Source organism: Rattus rattus, chromosome 2 (genome assembly GCF_011064425.1).
Source record: "Rattus rattus isolate New Zealand chromosome 2, Rrattus_CSIRO_v1, whole genome shotgun sequence".
NCBI classification, from domain to species: domain Eukaryota; kingdom Metazoa; phylum Chordata; class Mammalia; order Rodentia; family Muridae; genus Rattus; species Rattus rattus.
The window spans coordinates 67,998,942-68,015,335 of record NC_046155.1 but is presented as its reverse complement, the minus strand read 5'-3'; the positions used below and the strand labels follow the sequence as shown (position 1 = coordinate 68,015,335).

The window sequence follows — 16,394 nt, the reverse complement described above, 5'->3', positions numbered from 1 at the left end:
AGGGCATGGCCAGACTCAGCAAGGCCAGGGCTAGCCTGCCTTATACTCAGCTGCACATTTTGAGGCCACTGTCCTGGGCCAGGCCTGCGGAATCTTGAAATGCTCTTGGCTGGAGGAGTGGAGTATGTTGCTCATCCTGGAATTTCCTCTCTCATCTCCACGACTCCTGCCTACAGAGGAAGTAGAAGTGGCAGACAAAGGCCTTTTTATTCTGTCCTATATTTGTCAATTGTAGTTCACAGGTTTTATTTTTAAATGATGATGATGATGATGACATGTGTGTGTGTGTGTGTGTGTGTGTGTGTGTGTGTGTGTGTGTGATAGCATGCATGTAGCAGTTAGAAGACAACTTTATGGAGTTGTTTCTCTTTGTCTACCTTCAGGTGGGATTCGGGATGGCATTCAGATTCCCAGGCTTATGTCACAAGTGCCTTTACCCTCTGAGGTGCACTGTCAGCCCACCTTAAGAGGTTTTCCTGGGCTGATCCACATGGCTCTAGTGAGATCCTCAGCTCATCACTGTCCTCCTGGGACAGTGTCTTGGAAGCTGTGAAGTATAGACTGAGCTAATGCTGAGAGGAACTCTCATAACTGACAAGTGATTTTTTTGTTCTTTTTGCTGGGACTCAGCAAGTATGGTGTATGAGAAAGAGTGCTGCTTTCCTCTGTCTTAGTGAGGAGGTCCCTTTGTTTTCAGAATCCCATGTGAAACTCCTCCAGCAGAATCAGGAATAGACACTACATTTATTTTAGCTGTGTCATAACACTTAGACATCTTTGTTGCATACAGCCCTCCAGCTCATAAGCATGAAATGAGCTTGTTTTATTTTCCAATATTTTTGTACAACAGCATTTTCTGGTTAGGATGTGCTAGAAAGCGCCTTCCGGCTAGGAGGCCTTATTGTGCACAGAGGTGGAGTATAGTGAAATGAAGTACACTGTAGTGAGGTGGAGTGCAGTGAAGTGAGGTAGAGCACAGTTGAGTAAGGTGGAGTGTGGTGCAGTGAGGTGGAATACAGTGCAGTGAGGTGCACTGAAGTGAGGTGGAGTGTAGTGAGGTGGAGGGCAGTGCAGTGAGGTGGAGGGCAGTGCAGTGAGGTGGAGGGCAGTGCAGTGAGGTGGAGGGCAGTGCAGTGAGGTGGAGGGCAGTGAGGTGGAGGGCAGTGCAGTGAGGTGGAGGGCAGTGCAGTGAGGTGGAGGGCAGTGCAGTGAGGTGGAGGCAGTACAGTGGGGTAGAGGCAGTGCAGTAGAGTGCAGTGCAGTGGAGTGCAGTGCAGTGGAGGGCAGATAGCCAGTGGAGAAATGTGGGAATGCTACAGGTGCTTCCAGATCGTGCTCTGCATAACACAAGTCCCCAATCACTGAAGCTTTTGGGCATTCGCTTTTATTTGACACTTGTTGGGAAGGGCAGGGTTCAGAATTACATTTGTTTTAGATTCTGTCCTTAAAAACATAGTAAGAATAGAAACAAATGTCACATTGGTCAGATACCTCAAAGCCTATGAAATTATGGCCCTAGGTGAGACTTGGCCATGAGCTCTGTTGCCAATCTTCCTAACTGGTGACCTTGGACAGCTTGGCATTGCTCAGACCTGATTTTGAGGAAATAAAATGAACTTTCCACACTGTCATGCTTGACTCTATGTGACTTGCTTTTGTGGCAGCTGAATCTGGAGAGACACAAAAACGGGCTCTTTTGTAGATAACAGGCTATTTATAGACACACTACTACGTATAGGCTCCTCTCCCTTTATATAGGAAGGAAGGAGGGAAGGAGCACAATCTACTTGGTTACATAATCCCCTGAACTGTAGAGAGCCACACAATGGTCTATCAGTGAGGCCACTTCAATGTAGCTAGGGTCTTCAACCCAGCTAGGGTCAACACAGTTGACATACTGGCTATGGTCATGTCCTGAGTGCTGGCAGGCTGTTCTTTGGGTTACAGGGTGCTAAGCAGTACTCCGGGCCTTCTCTGTTAGATTCCAGTAGCATCTCCGATGTTGGGACAGCAGAGGTCTTTAGACATTGCCAAGTGCCCTCGGGAGTATAAAGGCATTCCAGTGCTGAGTCCCTTCAGTGTTTCTCAACCTTCCTAATGCTGGGACCCTTTAACACAGTTCCTCAGGTGGTGGTTATTTGTTGGTTATTCATAGCTGTGATTTTGTTGCTGTTATGAGCCATAATATAAATATCTGATATGCAGGATACTTGACAGGCAACCCCCATAGGGATCAAGACTTGCAGGTTGAGAACCACTGCTTTGGTGAAATCCCTGTGCTAGGCAAGACCTTCCTCTGACATACAGGACTAGCAGGTCCTGTATGTCATACTCTTCATTCATACTAGAACCTGTTCTTGGCTTTGAAAGCTTATCACAGTACCTTGATTTGAATAAAACCCTTGTGCCTAGCAAAGTCTATGAGTTCCATTGATTAACCATCTTTTGATATTATTCAGATTAGGAACTGCAAACTGAGCTCAGGTGGGCATTGCAAGTGTGGGAGGGGTGCTGGACATGGTGGAATATGAGAGCATTAGGGAGTACCATACTAGACAAAGGTGGTATGTTGGGCATTCACCACCACATTCCTTATGCAACTTTAAGTTCAGTCATGCTGATTTGAAAGGTATAGGATGTGGGAGGAGTGAAACTACAGACTAGTGGTTGGAAGAGAGTGTCTTCCCATGGCCATCAGTGTGGAAGTTGAGCCCGGTGATTTGCCTCCCTGCCCCACCCTTCAGATAGCATCCATACCCCTGTCACTGTGTCACTGCCAGCCACTGGCCCCCTCAATTTCCCACTGATCTTTTTGTCTTCTTAGGCTCGTTCCCCACTTGGAAGACTGCCATCTCCCTTTAAGGGTCTTCTCACATGCCCTCACCTCATTTGCTCTTAGACTCAGGGAGCTAAGGCAATTGTCCTTGTTTTTGAGATAGTTTAGCCACTGGGTAAAAGAAAGCAGTATGCTGTGACAGTTGCTAGGGTTTCCTTGGTCACAGGAGACATTGGGAAGGAGGATCAGTGGTAACACTCACAAAGTGATGCCTTACAACTTGAAGATGTCCTGGTTCTTTGGATCAGTCTGAAGTTTCTCTTAAAATGGGAGAAACGGGTCTTTTCCAGTGAAAGAAGTTGTAGAGTAGGCCATGTCCTACTGATAGGGACACATGCTTTTGTGGAAGTGAAGGTGAACCCAGGCCTTGGAATGAAGAGTGAGATGGAACTCCCTACCCTGCGTTTGGATGACGGCTCTCTGTCTGCTTTCTCCAGGGGAGCCCATAAGTAGCGAACACTTTCATCGTGCAGTCAATGTGAACGATGAAGATCTCCTGCTTCGAATTTTGGAAGGAGGGTGAGAGAGCACAGCCAGCTTTTCTGTCTTTCTTCCGGTGCCCACTAGGTACACAGACAATACACAGCACAGCTTTGTTTCGTTTTCCTAAACAAATTCTCCAGTATCTTCCAAAGCACCTCCTGCATTTACTCAGGTGCCCGGGATGGGGTAATGAAGTCTAGTTAATAAGGAGTCCTAGAGACCCCTCTACATGATATGGTTTGTGATTGCTTAATGAAAACTATCAAAGGAAATTACAGGTCTGGGCATCATGCTTTACCCCAGAAGCAATTATTATCCTTTGATTATCTATCCCAGCATTTAATACAGGTCAGTTCAAAATGCCTGCCTAGAATAACTGGCAGCACTGGGAATAGGCAGACCAGCTGCCTTGGAGAGTAGAAAGTTGGTGTCGGACACTAGAGCTAAAGTGTGTGGGGATGGGTGTGTGGGTGCATGGCTGCCGCAGGTGTGATGCCTGAAGCTGCCCTCCACAGAGAGATGTAATTTAGATTCTTTTGCAGCATGGTTTTGTGTACCTCAGAAGGCAATGGTTTCTGAGCTGGGGTTTGGTAAGTTGATGAGAAGCTTCTACAGAATGCTGAGCTCCTTGGCTGATGATACAAGATGTATGTTCTTCCACGGGCAGCATCAATGCATAGCCAGTAGAAAAGTGGGGCGTCATGGGTAAAGCTCAGGTTCCAGCCATGCCTGCTCTTATGGTGAATCCGAGTTGGTGCCATAGAGGCTTTGCTGGTTGTAGCTTTTCCATGGAAAGGCACAACCAAGTTGAAGGGAGCTCCTGTTTCAAGTGAAATGACAATTTTTTACATGAAAACTTGAACCTTTAAAACTATTAGGACATTGTAAGAGAAGAAAAATGTAGTGGCCCAAGAGAAACTGACATTTTGGTAAAATGAATCATTTCTGCTACCCACGGGCCCTGTAAAGTATGGTTAACTTCAGATCTGTGCAACAAATGACAGTCTCTCCTCTGTTTTCCTTAAGCCATGTCATGGTTGATGTGCCCAACAAGTTTGGTTTTACCGCTCTCATGGTTGCTGCTCAGAAAGGCTACACCAGGTATGGCTCTCCCTAGTCATGAGTGAGGAGTAGGGCTTCTCCCTCCCTGCAGGGCTGTAGCCAGCACAGAGTAGCAGCTGCTTTCCCCTTTCCCAAACCATCCCATGCAATGGTTTCCATTCATGTTCTTGTGCTAGGCTAGACAGTTTGCAGGTGAGTTTATATTTAGTCTCACACATGTTGACTACGTCTTAGGGATAGTCATGATTAGATTTTGAATTTCTTTAACCAAAGGTGAGTGAGGGGAACTTTGGGAGCAGACTTCCCCTTGAGGTTGCCACTGTCTGTTCCCCTGGACTGGGTAGAAGCGCAGGTATCTTACTCTACAATCATATTTTAATTGCAACAATGCCATTTTGACAGATGATAGAAACATGTTTAATTCTATATTAAAAACAGCTATTAAAATGACACAAGCTCTTTGTGCATTGTGGTCAGACAGGTCTGATGAGTGACTCCTGTGAGACTGGGACCCTAGTTTTGGTGGGGATCAGTGGGCTTCCTGTTCAACAGTGTGTGAATGGCAGAGAGGAAGATGCTGCAGGATGTCTTGAGTGCCAGTTTACTACGTTTCATTGGGTTGCCATGTTCCCAAAGCCATTAGCTCACTCCTGTTTACTGTGTTCCCTCCAGGCTTGTGAAGATCCTAATTTCCAATGGCACAGATGTAAATCTGAAGAACGGAAGTGGCAAGGACAGGTAGGAGGTGGGAGGGGCCTCTGAGAGTGGGCATGATTGCTGTTGTGTTACTAGACTACACTCAGGGTTTTTTGCCTTATGCAGTTTCTCCAGTTTACCATGAAAATACCAAGAGGTGAGTGGGCCTCCTGGAAAGATGGGATGACGAAGGCTGACTTATTCATCTGTAGTTTTGTTCATAAGGTAAACCTGTCCAGCCTCCTCCAGCTCAGTAACCCATAGCTATTGAAATGGCACCACCAGCACTGGGCCAGGGTCTTGTGTTACATCCCAGCCTTCCTCTACTGCCCAAGGGCCAGGTTTTGTAAAGCAGTGCCTTGCTGTGGTTTCCACCACACCAGTTGGGGGGTTACAGGAAAAGGATGAAGAAGAGCTAGGTGCTCATGGACAGATGAAGGGACATTTTGAAATACTTCAGTACCAGCTGTTGTAGCAATTAGATTGAATTATTTCAGCAGAGTCAACATTTATTTGATGATGACTACATGCTAAGCACCATATTTAGTGCATGGCTCAAACAGGGAGACACACAATACCTTTCCTCAGTATGCTCATAAGGTACACGCAGTACAGAGGCCAAAGGATTGCACTCCACTCATAGACTCTGATCATGTGTCATATTTTGTGTGTGCATATGTGTGTGCACATCTGTATAGATGAGGATGTAAAAGCACACGAAGGCCTGAGTTAACTTAAGGAGTCTTAATCAGGAGACAGCCACCTTGCTTTTTGAAACAAGGTCTCTCATTGGCTGCAGACTTGCTGCTTCAGCTGGGATGGCTGGCTTGTCTGCAATTTCCAGAGAGCCTCTTGTCTCTACCTCTACCACCAATGATGAATAGGTGTATAGTTTTCTACATGAGTGTTAGAGATCTGAACTCAGGCCCTTCAGCTTGCACAGAGAGCACATTACCCACCAAGCCATCTCCATAACTCAAAATGTGGCTTTCTCCAGCCAGAAAGTCTATTTACTCCATCTGCATTGGCAGAGAACATTTAGACAACAATTTTAAAATTATTTTCTAAATGACTCTTTTTTTTTTCGGAGCTGGCGACTGAACCCAGGGCCTTGCGCTTGCTAGGCAAGCGCTCTACCACTGAGCTAAATTCCCAACCCCCTAAATGACTCTTAAACCAGTTTGGGACTAAGTGATCAATTAGCCCAAGATTTTGAGAAGAATAATGCCAGTTTACAAAAGAAAAATGTAAGGAAAGTAGAAAACAGGCAAGAACCAAAAGAGAGCCAGAAACTGGTTAATGGGAATATTTTCATGTTGCAAAATTGTAAGAGTTACCTCTTAAGAAAAATCTTCATGATAAACCAATGTCCTGTACATCAAAGGAAAGAGAAATAAAATTGGACAGTGGGAAGGGAAATAATGTCTATAGAAAGTGTTTGAAAATGACAAGGAAATGGTACTTTTGTGTCCCATAATAGATAATTGTGTTGGAATGGAGGCTTTTTACAGTAACTCAAAGTCACCAGAGTCAACCAAGAAGTGGAAAATCTAAATGAACACTATCCATATAAAAAGAGAGAAAAACGCGTTCACATATTCACTCCATGGACATTCTTGCATGGCTGTCCGACTGTGAGCTTCATATTTATTTGTATGTGTCAGTGCTAAGCTTGGAGTTCCTCCAGCAAAGACAGGCTGCAGAGCTGCATAGAACATCGGCATTGTTGTTGACATCTGAGAAGGGCTGGGGGGCAGCTCAGCGTTTGTGTAGATGTGCAAATCCCTGGGTTTAGTCCCCACTCACGGAAAAAAAATGGCAGCAGGTTCATTGCATGTTTCAACAGGTTCATTGCATTCATTTGTAGGTATTTGTATTTATAACCCCTTTCCTCCCAGTCATAAAGGTAATTAGGAACGAAACATCCTTCCTTAATAGATTCAAAGTGAAGGGAGAAGTTGGTGCAGTTGGCCCCTTGTTAGAGTCAGTACAGGTGTCAGCCATCAGAAGGGCATATGAAGAAATGTCTCACAGGGGCATTTATTCAGCATAAAGCACAATGAAATGATACCTTCTGGGAGATGGCATCATCAGATTAAGTGAAATAAGCCAGCTTTTGACAAATGTTGCATGGTTTTTCATATTTGTGTACTCTCGGGTTAATACAGATACATAGTCATTTATGTATAAGTTACATGAAGGCAGGAGCAGGACAAAGCAGGAAAGAAAGGGGGACAGTGAAGCGGGTGGAGGGCATGCGTTGGAGTATGTGGTCCACATTCAGGATCTGCTTGAGAGAATTTGCCCTTATGAAATCCAACACTATATATAATGACTATACAGGTGCTAGATAGCCTTATGTCAACCTGACAAAAGCTAAAGACATTCGAGAGGAGGCTTCAATTCAGAAAACACCTCCATAAGATTGGACTATAGGCAAGCCTATAGGGCTTTTCCCCCCTCTCTCCCCTTTGTGGGGTATTTCATCTAATGTCATCCCTGTGGGGTCCTGGGAGGCTCTTGTTTTCCTGACATCTGGGACTTTCTGGTTGTTACCCCCAGTTTTCCATCCACCACTGCTACACAGCTCTGTTCAATTTCCTGACCCTCTCCTTGTAAATCTCCTCCATCCCCTCCCATACCTGATTCTGCCCCTCTTTTTCTCCTCCCTCTCCTCTCTTCCTCCCAAGTCCCTTCAGTAGGACTGAAGCATCCATTCTTTGGTCTTCCTTCCTCTTGAGCTTCATGTGGTCTGTGAGTTGTATTGTGGGTAATCCAAGCTTTTGCCTAATATCCACTTATCAGTGAGTGCATACCATGTGTGTTTTTCTGTGACTGGGTTGCCTCACTCAGGATGATATTTTCCAGTTCCATCCATTTGCCTAAGAGTTTCATGAAGTCATTGTTTTTGATAGCTGAGTAATATTCCATTGTGTAGATGTACCACATTTTCTGTATCCATTCCTCTGTTGAAGGGCATCTGGGTTCTTTCCAGCTTCTGGCTATTATAAATAAGGCTGCTATGAACATAGTGGAACACGTGTCTCTGTTATATGTTGAAGCATCTTTTGGGTATATGCCCAGGAGTGGTATAGTTGAGTCATCAGGTAGTTCAATGTCCAATTTTCTGAGGAACTGCCAGACTGATTTCCAGAGTGGTTGTACCAGCTTGCAATCCCACCAACAATGGAGGAGTGTTCCTCTTTCTCCACATCTTCGCCAGCATCTGCTGTCACCTGAGTTTTTTGATCTTAGCCATTCTCACTGGTGTGAAGTGGAATTTCAGGGTTGTTTTGATTTGCATTTTCCTGATGACTAAGGATGTTGAACATTTCTTTAGATGCTTCTTGGCCATTCGATATTCCTTAGTTGAGAATTCTTTATTTAGCTCTGTTCCTCATTTTTTAAAGTAGGTTTATTTGGTTCTCTGGAGTCTAACTTCTTGAGTTCTTTGTATATATTGGATATTAGCCCTTTATCAGATGTAGGATTGGTAAAGATCTTTTCCCAATCTGTTGGTTGCCGTTTTTGTAGGACATTTTCTTAATTAGCGATTGATATGGGAGGGCCCAGTCCATTGTGGGAGCTGTCCCTGAGCTGCTGGTCTTTGGTTCTACAAGAAGGTAGGCTTAGCAAGCCACAAGAAACAAGCTATTAAGCAGCCCCCTCCATGGCCTCTGCATCAGTTCCTGCCTCCAGGTTCCTGTCCTGCTTGAGTTCCTGTTCTGGCATCCTTCAGTGAAGAACTAGTGCAGAGGTGTAAGCCAAATAAACCCTTTTCCCCTGCTTACTATTTGGTCATGGCGTTTTGTCACAGCAGTAGAAACCCTAGCTAACACATTGCAACATTTAAAAAAGTATCTTATGGCTAGACCTATGGCCCAGTGAGTACATAGCTCAACTCCTAGCACCCAAGTAGAATGACAGCACGGGTGTGAGCACCTCTGATTCCTGTATGGTGTTGGAGGCAGGAAGATGACGGGGAATTATTGGCTGTTAGCCTAGCTCCAGGTTCAGTGGGACACCCCTTCTCAAGGGAGTAGTAAGGCAGATAGTGCTAGGGCAGGACTCCTGTGCATATACCACATACAGACACTCAGCCTTTGGGCAGTGCCTGGCACAGAAATAGTAGGAAGAGCCAACACTTGTTATTTTGTTTATTTTGAGATCAAGTGTTTGTTGGTCTCACTGTGTTGCCCAAGCTGATCTGGAACTCACACTCCTTCTACCTTAGCCTCTGGAGGAGCTGGGATGATAGGTGTATGTGGTCCTACCCAACGCCATACAAAATGGTTTATTTGTTTACTTGTTTTTATAAAACATTTCATACAGTTCTTCAATGTCATTTCTGAGAACTGGCAAATCCTTCTGAGTTTGCAAAGAGCTTGGCCTCAGGGTGCATTGAGGAACACAGACAGCAGAAAGCATGCTGTCAAACCCTAGTCCCTCAAGGATATGTATGTCATCCTGGACAGCTAACTACCTCAGGAGGCTTCTCTGTGTAACCATGGGTTATTGTGGACAATAAATGGGTAAATACATGGCCATATGTGACACAGGCCTGGTTCTTGGTGGATGTGCTTTATATTTTATTTCATGATTGGACAGTATTTTGGGAGATACAGGTGTGATACCTCCTGGCCCGTTGAACTCAAGAGAGACAACTGCCAAAGACTTGAAACTTCATAAGGAGGTTTCCTGATGTGGCTGTTACAAGATGATTTAAAAATAATGTAGTCTGAAGGTCTTTAATCTCAGCACTTGGGGTGGCAGAGGCAGGAGAATCTTTGTGAGTTCTAGGCCAGCCAGGGATATTTATTGAGACCGTTTTAAAGAAATATACTAACTGGTTAATATCTAAGCATAGAGTAGACTAAATCCCAAGAGACAAGAAGCCTGACAGAAATATACATCCACAGAACTGTATCAAGAGATCCAAAGATTTAAAAAATCGAGTTAAATGCTGTACTTCAGAATGGCAAGACTGGGGCACCATTTCCAACTTTTCTCAAATTAGCATATAGATTGAATGTAGCCTCAAATGGAATTATTCTTGGGAACCCATCAAAATGATTGTAATTTATCTGAGAGAACAAATAGACAGTAATAGATACTAAAACTCTGTCAAAGACTATGGGGACAGATATTAAAATGCCTTAAGAGTTAAACTAATTAGAGAGGTGAGCACTGTATAAAAGATTGGAAACAGATAAACAGGATAGACAGAACCTAATATGGTGGTAGAGCAGGGGAGAAGGTTCTAGAAATAGGCTATTTGAAAAAAAAAATCTCAGCAAACACCAAAGCTTTTGTCAAGTGAATGGAGAATTAAGTGTAAAAAATCACAAAGTACCGTTATGAAGCAGGGATGTGGTTGTCATCTGACTTTTAATGTCCATGACACAAAAGTGGGAAGGAACTAACCACAGAGAGAGTGCAGAGTTAGTGGCTGTCTGAGGTAGCATTGAGGAATGTGCGGGGAGCAGAGCACCCACATGCACATGCTGACCAGGAAAAATTCACTGTGTGCAGAAATCAAGTCACACAAAGACGGTGTAGAAGAGACAGCCTTAAGTGTTCACATGAAGTGCAATTAGTCTTACTGCATAAAATACCACTTATATATTTGGTAATTAAAATGGTAAAAGTGGAGTAAAATGGACATTTTCAGACAGAATCACTAGATGCATGATATGATGCACACAATTTGGGAATACACATGGGCTAAGCCCTGATGGCTGGGGTCCTGCTCAGTGGTGAAATGTTTGCTGTGTATCAGTGAAAATTTGAACATGTATTTCTCCCATTTCATATGAGAACACACACACACACACACACACACACGCATACACGCACACATGCACGCACGCACGCATGCACACACAGGGGGCTGTTAGGAGCTGGGAGGGAAAGAGAGGACATCGAGTATGTGCTAATACAAAGCACAGACAGGCCATGGCCACTCACAGGGATTCCATTCTAGGCCCAGGAAATGGCCAGAAGTGCAATGACAACTTTACAGTTGGGGCATCTTAGGATGATAGAGGATTTGAGTAGTCCCCATGTCCTTGTGTGGCCACTGAGGGACTGCTCTCCTACTGAGGTGATCTTGTAAACGCTTATAGACGGAAGAGTAACACGGAGAGCATCTGTCCATGCTCCACCCAGCCTTAGCTGGTGCACGAGTTCGTCCTGTTGCGCTCCCCCTCCCCGTCCACCTATGTGCTCCACAGTCACCTTCGGTGTGCTCACCATCCAGCTGCCATCACACACTTAGGGTACATCTCCCCAGTTCTCTGGTGTCACAGCCACTCAGTCTCCCACTTGTCCTTTGATGTTAATTTGTGGTGGGGCTGGGGCAAGGCCTTGACGCAGTCTACGCTCCCACATTTGCCTGGTGCTTCTGCTTCTCTGGCTTCCTTTTCTTTATTGAGGACCTGGCTCCCTTTCAGTTCTCTCCTCCTCCATCCTTGGTGACCCTTCTCCTTCTCTCACTCTACTCTATCATTTTCTCCATCCTCCCTTCAGTCTCTCTCCCGTTCTTCTGCCCTCCCTTTCCCATAGCAGTGACATCTGAGTGAACTCCTAGTGCTGTGTTCTGGGTTTGTCTCTCTCATCTTCCCCAGGAGTAAGGTAGCATCTAGCTTGCTCACCCAACCCTGTATTTCCAGTAAAAATGTTTTCATGGTTAGGCTATAAGGGTTTGGCTATTATGGGGTGCCATCTTCTGTTGTGGTTTGCCCTGAAGTTATCTGTATTTTGATGATAATTCCACTGCCCCTAGGACAGCTGCTTGGTCACTTACTCAGGAATCAGGTGACTTCACCAGAGCCTCCCCATTGAATTTGTAAAGTACAGGTGAGGGGCAGGTACAGGATAGAAGGGGGCCTGTCACTGGAGAAGGAAGGATGGGCAGGAGAGAAGTTTGAAGGAAGAGGAGGAGACTAGAAGAGGAAAGGAGGAGACAGGACAGAGACGGAGAGAGGGGAGAAGCCATGGCAGGTGATGTTAAGATTCTGCTCTGTGTATTTACAGGTTGTTATCAATGTTCCTAAGGGATGGATGGTACCAGGCTTTGTATGTATAAGTGGGCAATTATATCTTACCAATTGGGCCAAAGATTATTGTGTTGTGTGTTCTTTTATGTGAAGGTTTGAGTGTAGGAAAGTGCGCAGCTGGGATGTGTTTCCGCCAAGATATCTAGCAGGTATCTTGGGACACCTCGGTGCGGACCTAGCGGGGTAAAAGACCAATCATTACTTTTTATTTTTATATTTTTACAACAACAATCTTCATTAGGAACCCCGAGAGCTTGTGCTGTTTCTTTGGCTCCACTGTGGAGGCCTATACAGGTGGTATATTCCAGGCTTAATTCTGATGGTGGTGGGGTAGCAAAATCTCTGTAAGGTTATATTTTCCTCATGGCAACCAGAAAATAAATCTATAGGGTAACTAATTCATATGCTGTGGCTACGTCAGTCCCCGCTAACATCTTAAAACTACCCAGGAGTGGTCCCTGCCCATGCCAGTTAACCAATTAGGAAGTGCACAAAGAATTTTATGATTCCATACTGGTGACAGTCCACAAGGAGGAACTTCCCAGCAGCTGGAATGGACCAACAAGCCTTTGCTCTCTAACGGAGAGTGGCAGTAAATGAGCTATCTTTCTGTTTTAGAGCAGGGAATTGGTTTAATAATGAATGCTGACAGTCTGACCCATGGTCTTTCATCACTCTGTTTTGAATATAACCTAGATTTGTGGGTATTTTAAGATCTAATAATTTATACTCACTTGTAGCCAATATTCAGTTTCAAAGCACCTTTATATTGTGTGTGTGTTCGTATGTACATGTGTTTGTATCTATCAGTGCTCATGTGCTTATGTACTCACATGGGGGTCAGAGGACAGCTTGCAGAGGTCTGTTCTCTCCTTTTACAATGTGGCCTCTGAGGTTGAACTTAGGTCATCATGCTTTACCTGCTGGGCAAGCTTGCCAGTCCTAGTACTTGTTTTTCAAAATCAAGACATTAACCATATACCATAAAATGCACTGCTTCAAAATTCAGTCACACAGTTGCTCACCCATTGCCAACATGGGGGCCAGTTTCATGACTCTAGAGATATACTAAATATACTCCCCCTGCTTAGCCTTAAGACAGCTCCCAGCCTACTCTTCTGGCTTCCTCATTAGCCTCTCCTGGATGATGCATGTAAGTGGATCTTATGCTATGACTCTATACCTTTTATTGATCATATTGTTTTAAGATTTTTTTCACACTACAGACTTGACTTCCCTTTTATGGCTGACTTGGCATTCCGTCGAGTAGGTTTGCCACATTTTATCTCTCAGTTGGACATATGTACATTTTGGGTGGATAAAGAGTTTTTTTTTACTCAAATGACAAGGTTTTGGTTTAATCTGGGTGGATGAAATGTGGACCCACGTCAGTGGCAAGACCTACAGTGGATTCTGCTTTTTCTGTATGTTGCAGTCTCATGCTTGCATGCTATGCGGGGCACCTGGATGTTGTCAAATACCTCCGAAAACATGGAGCTTCTTGGGATGCTAGAGACCTCGGAGGCTGCACAGCGCTGCACTGGGCTGCAGATGGAGGCCATTGCCCTGTGATTGACTGGATGATAAAGGACGGCTGTGAGGTATGGCCTCCTTGCTTCCTGGTTAACCCCACCACACTACTCAGAACTTGAAACCATCTTTTAGGATCTGGAGGCAGGCAGGCCACCAGACTGGCCTGGTTACTTAATCTGAGAAAAGTCAAGACAGGAGTCTTCAGCTCATGAGCTTGAAAGGCCTTGGAGGATCCTTGGGGAACTTTGGTGACAGCCAGGCTTCATCTCATCTGTGTCTGTGCTGCTGCTCTGTCCCCTCAGTCATTGCTGGTGTCTGTTCAGTTGGTTGCTGAAGCCTTGCTGAACATCTGCTACATGCTGGGGATGCAGAGTGTGCACCGTCTAGCAGCTTTCAAAGTTAGGTTGTTTTAATTCTCTCTCTCTCTCTCTCTCTCTCTCTCTCTCTCTCTCTCTCTCTCTCTCTCTCTGTCTCTCTGCACATATGCGTGATGTATGTATATGTTTATATGGATGTGTACACATATGTACATGTGGAGGTCAGAGGTTGTTGTGTTGGATGTGATTACAGGTGGTGAGCCCTAGAAGGCTGAATCAATGACCTGGAACTCCAAGCCTGGGAAAGTCTCATTTCCCAGAAGATATCAGTAGATATGTCTTGTTCATCTTTGAGGCATGAGTGAGGGAAAGCAGGACTCCTGCTATTGTAATCACACAGCTCATTTACCCCAAAGGAAAAATCCCAGGAATTAAGATAATTTCATTTGCCACATCTCTTGTTTCTTTATGCCCGAGAGACATTTGCAAAAAGTCAGAAGGCTGGTCTCAGTGAGAGCTCTATGTGGCAGGGTGGCCACAATGCCCCTGTATACTTTACTATGAGTCTGCAGTGATAACAAGCTGAGGTTTTCTGGGAAAGAAAAGGGATTCTTAGGCAGGCAGGTTCTCTGATATAAACATTTAAGTTCTGGAATTTTGAAGTGTGGGTGTTCTGGGCTTCGGGTATACAATCTCGTTACCTTCGGGTAATCAAGCATTTGGGTTAAATCCCACCTTCTACTGTAGCCCAGAAGCCATTTGTAGACAGCAGTTCTGCATACATGGGTCCTCTGGAGACAGTATGTACAGAGCTGGCCAGTGGGAATGAATGGTGGCAGCCCAGTCTCCATGTTGTTGCAGATTGATTACCTGGCATTTTGGAAGGTGCTGGGAAAGACTGAGAGCCAGACAGAACTACTATCCTCTCCCCAGGTGTAAGGGTTTCATGCTGAGGGGACATGTTTCCCTTAACAGGAACCATTTGATGGGATGGGTGACCTCAGGGAAAGTTGCTGGACCCATGAGGTGGGTTTGATCATTTCTAAACTAGGAAGAGAAACACATACCCATACCCCATTCCCAGGACTAGACAGGATATGTGCGCAGATGCTTTGGAGGCTCCCTTGTTAAGGCAGGTGGTTGTTTTATTGTTTTTCAAACATTGCTCATAGTTGGCCATTTCTATGAGGAAGAGGGACGGGACAGAGAGGATCCATCAGTTTCATACATCTGAACAGTGGAGCATCCCCAGCCTCCTGCCAGTCCCCTGTTGGTTATTCCTTCTGACGCTCACAGTAGCCATGGATCACCTTCGCATCTTTGAGGAATGCATTCTGCAAAGTCTCTCTCTCTCTCTCTCTCTCTCTCTCTCTCTCTCTCTCTCTCTCTCTCTCCCCCCCCCCCAGTGTTTGTTTGTTTGTGTGTGTGTGTGTGTGTGTGTGTGTGTGTGTCTGTGCATATGCATACCATACCCCACCTCTCTCATATCCATCCTTACTCTTCTTAGTTTGGTTGAGGATACCTTGGAATCGGTGCCAGTCGTGTATTTTTATTCCACATTTTTTCTTTTGGAAGAAGCCACTGGAAGAGTTGGTTATGAACCAGGTTTTGGACATTGGCTATCTCACGACTGGGCACACTGTGTTTTGGAGACAGCACTGGGCATGAATGCACCCAGTTAGTTTGTGATGGCTCTGGTCTCCCTGTCTGAGATGCAAGCCTTGTGAAGTACAAAGGTATATGCTCTTCTCATCATGCTCTTGTTCCAGGCACGATTTAAAGCACTGTGAAGGATACATTAAATGAAAGAATTACTATTGAGCCAGGAGTGGTGGCTCATGCCTTTAAGTCCAGCAGTAGAAAGGCAGACAGATTTCTGGGAATTCGAGGCTGCTGTTCTACATAGCAAGGCCCCATCTCAAACTAAGAAGGAAAAAGAAAAGAGAGTAAACACTTAAAATTACAATCAGAGACTGGGAGATGGCTTCCAGAGTACAAGGGTTTGACTCCTAGCACCCACATGGTGGCTCACAACAGTCTGTACTCAGTTCCAAAGGTTCTGGTAACATGGCACACAGACACAGCATGCAGGCAAAATACTCAAAACATACAAAAGCAAGTAAATCTTTAAAAGAGTTTAAAAAATACAGCTAAGGAGATCATGGGCCAGTGTGAGGAGGAGGTGTTGGTCCCTTCCTATCCCCACTTATTCCATTTAACAGACAGTATGGCAGTGAGGAGTGGGGTCTCTCAGGGGACCTCCTGAGAGACTCAGCCAATCCCCTCCCAGAACACAGACATGGATTCAGCCATCTCACCAAGGTCTAGGAAATGAGGACGTCAGGAGAAGTGCACATCCCTCTATGTCTTCCCAGTGAAGCCACAGGAAAATGGTGGGACTGAGGCAGG

General features: G+C 45.0%; 1 protein-coding gene across 1 annotated transcript in view; it reads left to right on the top strand.

Moving 5' to 3' along the window:
- Nucleotides 1–16,394, top strand: part of Fank1 (fibronectin type III and ankyrin repeat domains 1) — a 106,661-nt gene that overhangs the window by 88,586 nt on the left and 1,681 nt on the right. The window contains exons 4-7 of the mRNA XM_032895049.1: nucleotides 3,274–3,355; nucleotides 4,346–4,420; nucleotides 5,054–5,119; nucleotides 13,571–13,736. Of these exons, the coding sequence (XP_032750940.1) occupies nucleotides 3,274–3,355; nucleotides 4,346–4,420; nucleotides 5,054–5,119; nucleotides 13,571–13,736 (389 nt within the window). The remainder of the gene's footprint in view (nucleotides 1–3,273; nucleotides 3,356–4,345; nucleotides 4,421–5,053; nucleotides 5,120–13,570; nucleotides 13,737–16,394) is intronic.